This window comes from Arachis ipaensis, chromosome B09 (assembly GCF_000816755.2).
Source record: "Arachis ipaensis cultivar K30076 chromosome B09, Araip1.1, whole genome shotgun sequence".
In the NCBI taxonomy this organism is placed as follows: Eukaryota; Viridiplantae; Streptophyta; class Magnoliopsida; order Fabales; family Fabaceae; genus Arachis; species Arachis ipaensis.
Window position 1 is genome coordinate 136,772,885 of NC_029793.2, and position 6,638 is coordinate 136,779,522.

The 6,638-nt window shown below is 33.6% G+C and overlaps 1 protein-coding gene across 1 annotated transcript; it reads left to right on the forward strand.

Annotated features, from left to right (window-relative positions):
- On the forward strand, positions 531-1,369 carry LOC110267268 (gibberellin-regulated protein 2-like). Its single transcript, XM_021112450.1, has 3 exons — positions 531-740; positions 833-899; positions 998-1,369. Exons 1-3 carry the CDS (start codon positions 579-581, stop codon positions 1,177-1,179), a joined length of 411 nt encoding a protein of 136 aa, XP_020968109.1. The 5' UTR covers positions 531-578; the 3' UTR covers positions 1,180-1,369.

Sequence of the window (6,638 nt, forward strand, 5' to 3'; positions counted from 1 at the left end):
GATAGGAGAATAAAATTTTCTCAATAAATTTTAATTTATTTTATTTATCAATCTATGTATTTTATAGTATATTTACTAATTTATATCGCTTTATATCTTGTTGAGTTTAAGCTTATCACTTTTATCGTGTAAATGATATAAAACACGTTTTCTAATATACGTATTATGTTTGCACAAATAATACATAAAAATTGACGCACTACACATATCTTATTTCCACACTTTGAATTCAATTTGTTTATAGTATAAATAAGATATGTAAAAATTTATTACGAACAGCATAAAGTACGACAAACTTTGAATTCAATTTGTTTATAGTATAAATAAGATATGTATAAATTTATTATGAACAGCATAAAGTACGACAAATTTCAAACATCTATAACAGAACTGAAATCATTAGTCTTCACAAATATTTGACTCCTTCTTTTCAATGATTTCCATCACAGTTGGAAAAGTTTCAAAGTAGACACACAAACACAACATGATGCATATGAATAGGGCTCTTTGTTTGAACGATGTTGCTAACCATATATCCTAAAATAAATCACCCTTCTTTTCCATATAAATAACTCATCATGGATTCAATCTTTTCTCATCCCACAATTGTCTGTGTCACCTATCTCTCTAATCTTCTTTCTCTTTCTTGCCACCTAAGAAAGCTAAGTAGGCAAGCAATGGCATCCACCAGAACTACCACACTGGTGTTGTTCATTATCTGCTTGATCTTTATACAAGAGGTGAATTAATTAAGTTCCAATTTTAATTTTAATTTCTTTAACTTTCACACTATGTTGTTCATTACATGAATTGATTTTCATCTTGTGATCAGTTGGAGATCCATGGGTTGGAGATCCATGGTGAAAATCAGGACATGGCAGCAGCTCACCAACATATAGGTAAGTAATTAAGCAAAACTTGTGTCATGAATGCATGGCTATGTATGAAAAGTGATTAAGAGTGAATTAATGATTAATTAGTAATATGATTGGTGCAGATTGTGGTGGAAAGTGCGGGTACAGATGTAGTAAGGCAGGAAGGCCAAAAATATGCATGAGGGCATGCAAGACGTGCTGCCAGAGGTGTAATTGCGTGCCACCTGGCACCGCCGGCAACCAAAACGCCTGTGCTTGTTACGCCTCTCTCACCACCCATGGAGGAAAACTGAAGTGCCCTTAATGTGAATCATCATTCATGAGTTCAATATTCTTCCATGTGCAAGTGCAAGCATGCAGCTATCAAGACAATAATATAATGCAAAGTTTACGGAGGGAAAAACAAATAAGACTAGTTAAGCACATAGCTCGTGGATTATTCTTAAGATCTGATGAAAAATTAAGTGGGTTAATCGTGTTAATCATCACAGGGCAAGTAAATGTATGAGAATATGGTGAGAAATTGAGGAGGACATTGGTCCCAAGTTACGGTTTTATTTCAGAGGAGTGCTAAGAGCAAGTAATTTTTGTTATTTGTAACAATTAAATAGTCATTAATAGTGTGAAATTTCATTCAATAGTATGAGATTATTCACTTTTTCTTTTGCTAGTTACATGCTGGCTAGAATTTAATAAAGTTGCTGCCCCTAAATTATTTTTCCTTTATTTTATGTTAATTGATCCGCATAGTGTGATTGCATTCATCATAAATACAAGAGCAATGCTAGGGAACCAAAAGGGTATTAGCCAAAAACCAACTAAATACTTTTGGGTGAAATTAAAATCTCTACGAGTTAATATATATGGATGTTTCTTCTGCTAAGTATTAGAATATTTTTTTTTCATACTAAATGAATGTTCTTTTATATATTTTTTGAATTTTTTTGTACTAGAAATGTGAATGTCTCTATTTCTTTAAGAATTTCATAATTTTTTTTTAATTTTATAGATATTTAATTATTTTTGCTAAAATATAACTGGATATTTCTTTTGTTAAGTATTAGGATATTTTTTTCATATTAAATGAATGTTTTTTTTATATTTCTGTAATTGTTCAAAGACTCTTTTTGACTAAGATCGTAGTTTGCAGTTTCTTTAATCATCAAAACGGCACCTAATATCCCAAAACGCAGAGAACAACATCGTGATCACGTGGGTAACTTCGAGAACTTGAATCTCCGCGTGACGCACCAGATTGTGGAGTCCTGGTCGAAGGAGCTAGTGGAGGTGACGAAGTTGTGTAGGGAGATGAAGAGGATGGTGCCGGAGATATTGGAGGTGGCGGTTGATCCAAAGGGAGGGCCGGGGATAGTGGAGGCCGCGATGAGAGTTTATGCGGAAGAGAAGGAGAGTGCAGTGGAGGTGTTGCAAGCGATGCAGGGGAATAGAGGCGGCGATGAAGAGATTCTTCTTTGGTTACAAGCAGGTTGTGGCGGCGATGATGGAGAGTGCGGACTGAACATAACACAAAGAAAAAAGACCTAAGAAAAAGAGTAGTACTCCTCTCTAATAATAATGTCTAAATTATTAGGAGGCAGTAACCACTCTAGATACACCTGCTTGTTTAAATTTGGGAATGACCGCTGAGGACTCTAATTTGGATTTTGTATCTTGGATTCGTTCTAACCTCAACAAAAATGAGTTTCTCTTTGCAGCGGCCTTTTGGTGGATTTGGAGGGATAGAAACAATGACATCTTCCACCAAGATGATCCATAGAGTAAGGAGAAAATTGTTCACTTAGTTAAATATGCTGTTCGAGATTTCTCTAATGTTGTTATCAACCAAAAGCATATTATTCCTTCTTCTTTGAAATATAACTGGGAACCACCTCCAATGAATGTCTGTAAAGTGAACTGCGATGCAAGCGTTTTTGAAAATGAGCAATTAGCTGGCTTTTACACCTGCTTGTTTAAAACAGCAGTCTTAGCCATTAAATCAGCCGCTCTGTTTGCTGTTCGCTGGATGAACACTAAAGTAGCTGTCCAATTGCGTTGGAGCATCTCTTTGATTTTGTCAAGCAGATCAGAGTCATTCCTAATCATGCTGGTTGTGCCTCGCGAAATAAGAAAAAACGCATCAAGATTATCAGTTTCACATATGACCTCTTTGCACTCGCAATCCCAAGCCATAACAAGCCCTCTCCAAATAGCATGAAGTTCACAACAGAGAACACTAAAAAGAAGTATACTGGCAGAACAACCTTTTATCCAAATTCCCATGTTATCTCTAATAATACATCCAAAACCAGCTAATTGCTCATTTTCAAAAATGCTTGTATCGCAGTTCACTTTACAGACATTCATTGGACCATTCCATTCCATAGACTTGTGACTTTTATCTTATTTTTAATTACTCTTGTACACTTATTAAATGCTCAATCCCAAAATAATGGGACCATTCCATTCTTTTCTGTTTCTTTCCATTACTCATCACTCTTTTTCATCAAAACGGGAGAATTAGCCAAGAATGCTAAAACAAACCTTTTCTAACAACTGAGAACAATAAGTGCTAGCTTCTTCTCTTTTCTTTTCGGTCCTTAATGGTACTTTCTATTGTCTTTATTTATCTTTAGTGTATGTTCTGTTAATTTTCAAATACTATGTNNCATCATATAAAAGTATTACTAAAATATACAGAGACAATTCACAGGAAACCCTTCTAAAATAAATTTTATTATCATTTTAGATGCATGCGTCATCCACGAAATGAGAAGTCTTAAGTCGAGCTTGTAACTTATATGTATGTCCATCTTTTTTGGATTACAACAAGTATAAAAGATAGACTATACAATCATCATACTATAATTTATAATAAAAAAATATTAGGAAAGACCAACAGAAATTATTGTTTTTGATTCGCAATTAGTTAACAATGTTCAAGAATAGAGTTTTTTTCATGTTTCGGAACAAACAAAAATTAATAATTACAATTCTAATGAGAATTCTCACATTTATTCTATTTATCAATTAGATCACTTTTGGTCTCATTTTTAATTCCATTCTCATAGTTATAGTTAGGGATGGCAAAGCGGGTCGGCTCTCTCCCGCTCCGCTCCGCTTAGGCCTGTTCCGCCAACTAAAATAGGTTTAAAATACTAGTCTGTCCCGCTTTATGGCGGATTGGCGGGTTGGCGGGTTAGCCCGCTTGACTCTTTTTTTTTTTTAAATAAAATTCGTTAAAAAAAAAAACTTTACATTTAAGCAAAATCCTTATCCAAGTTCATCCAAATTATTGTAACAACTTTTCAAATCATGCGCTCTTTCTCCGTTTCTTTCTCTTTCTCCTCATTCTCGTATTTCTTCTTCTTCTTTTAAATTTGCGCAAGTTCTTCTTCTTTCCCTTCTTCTTTTCCTCCTTCTTCTTCTCCTTCTTCCAAATTTGCATACGGATGTTTTTCTTCTTTTCTTCTTCTTTTCTTTCTCTTTCTTCTCCTCCTCTTAGAGATTATCAATTTAATTAATTCAATTCAGAATACTTGTGTCCATTCAATTCAATTCATAATGAACCGAACATGTTATTAATGTGAAACAATTGTATAGTACTAAATGAACGAAATATTATCTATTATGTAAAATCAAATTCAAAACAATTTTCTGCATAATGAACTGAACATGTTATTAAGGTGAAACAATTGTATAATACTATACCAAATGAACGAAATATTATCCATTATATAAAATCAAATTCAAAACACCTGTATCTACAATTTAGAGATTATCAATTCAATTTAATTCAATTCAATTTAAAATACCTACTTCAATTCAATTCAATTTAATTCATAATGAACCGAACATGTTATTAATAAGGTGAAACAATTGTATAGTAATAAATGAACGAACATTATCCATTTTATAAAATCAAATTCAGAACAGCTTTTTGCATAATGAACCGAACACGTTATTAAGGTGAAACAATTGTATAGTACTAAATGAACGGAACATTATCCATTATATAAAATCAAATTCAAAACAGCTTTCTGCATAATGAACTGAACACGTTATTAGGGTGAAACAATTGTATAATACTAAATGAACGGAATATTATCCATTATATAAAATCAAATTCAAAACACTTGTGTCTACAATTTAGAGATTATCAATTCCAAGGTTGTCAAACTCGCGAATCTAAGTAAACTCGTGGCGCTGACCTAGACTCGACTTGCGAGTTAACTCGTAGATTCGTACGAGTTCACCTGTTATGAAGTTTATATATATATATATATATATATACTCAATTCTAACCCTTCAAAATTAATAATATCAATCTTAAAGAACATAATAAATTAAAATAGTAGCATACATTATAACAAATATTTTAAAATACACATTCAAATCCTCTATAATTATTCTTACACAAATACAAACATAGAACACACAAAATTAAAAATTCTAAATCTGTAATACTAAATCTTTAATTGAACATTGAACAATATCAAATAATCAAATTAACTCTAATCAAAATAATTAATTACTAATCAGCCATGAATGGATGAACCATCTGGCCATCTAACATAAACGATAAGCAATAGGCTAAAATTAGAAGCAACAAAATTTAAAAAGCAGAAAAAAACTAAATCAAGAAGCAAAGGCTCAAAAAAAGGGCAAAATGCATACAAAAAATAGAGGATATAGAAGAAAAGAAGGGACAAAGTCCCAGCAACAGCAGATCGAAGACAAGGGTGCAGCAGGCAGCGGTGGTGAGGGTGTAGCAGCAGCACGAAACGACGACGACAAAGATTCATGGATTTCACGACGGTGACAAAGAGTCGTGGATTTCACGACGGCGCAAACTAGAGTAGAGATAGGACTGTAGGAGAAGTAGTCGAACTCGTAAACGGTGATAGCACGATGGAGTTGTAGATAGTGGAGATGTGAAGAAATATAAAGCAGAAGGCAACATAGGTAAAATTCACAAAGACAATGGCGCAAATCAGAGCAGAGGTAGCAGATGCAGGCAAACAGCGGCAGCTCGATGGGGAACAGCGACTGCGGCAGAATATGGAAAAAGTGAGACTTGAGAGAAACGACACAGATGAGTGAGTTGTGAGTGAGTTTTTTCTCATTCTTTGGGAGTGGTATCGTAACCCTAATAAAAAAAAGTATTTTTTTGGTTTCAAAATGACGCTTTTTTGAGCAAAAATAAAGAAAAACATAAACTCGCTAACTCGGTCCTAAACTCACGAGTTTGTCCGAGTTTGACCGAGTCTAGCCGAGTCTAGTCGAGTTTACTCAGGATAGAGTCTATGTTTGAGTCAACTCGATTCCATATCTAAACTCGTAAACTCGTATGAGTTTACGAGTTAACTCAAGAGTTTGACAACAATGATCAATTCAATTTAATTTAATTCAATTCAATTCGGAACACCTGCGTCCATTCAATTCAATTCAATTCAGCAATTGCATTCATTCAATTCGATTGAAAAAATAATCCATTAGCAAAATATTGGTGTTGTTGGTGATGACGATAACCAAAAAGGAAGAGGAGGAGGTATGCATCCGTGTATTTTTGAAAAAAGAAGGGGGAGGAGGAGGTATACATGAAGAAGAAGAGGACGTATGCAACACGTGTATTTGAAAAAAGAAAAAGAAGAAAAATCGCAAGTAATGACGCTCTTTTAATGAGAATGATTTTTATTGGTGTTGGACCTACTTAAATAAACTTAAATAAAAAAATATTTGAATGTGTAGCAATTTAAGCAATTT

Excerpts from the sequence above, each read along its gene's own strand:
- LOC110267268 (XM_021112450.1), top strand. The coding sequence starts at position 579 with ATGGATTCAATCTTTTCTCATCCCACAATTGTCTGTGTCACCTATCTC. Across the intron at positions 741-832 it reads GCTTGATCTTTATACAAGAG|TTGGAGATCCATGGGTTGGA; the intron begins GTGAATTAATTA and ends TCTTGTGATCAG. Across the intron at positions 900-997 it reads AGCAGCTCACCAACATATAG|ATTGTGGTGGAAAGTGCGGG; the intron begins GTAAGTAATTAA and ends TGATTGGTGCAG.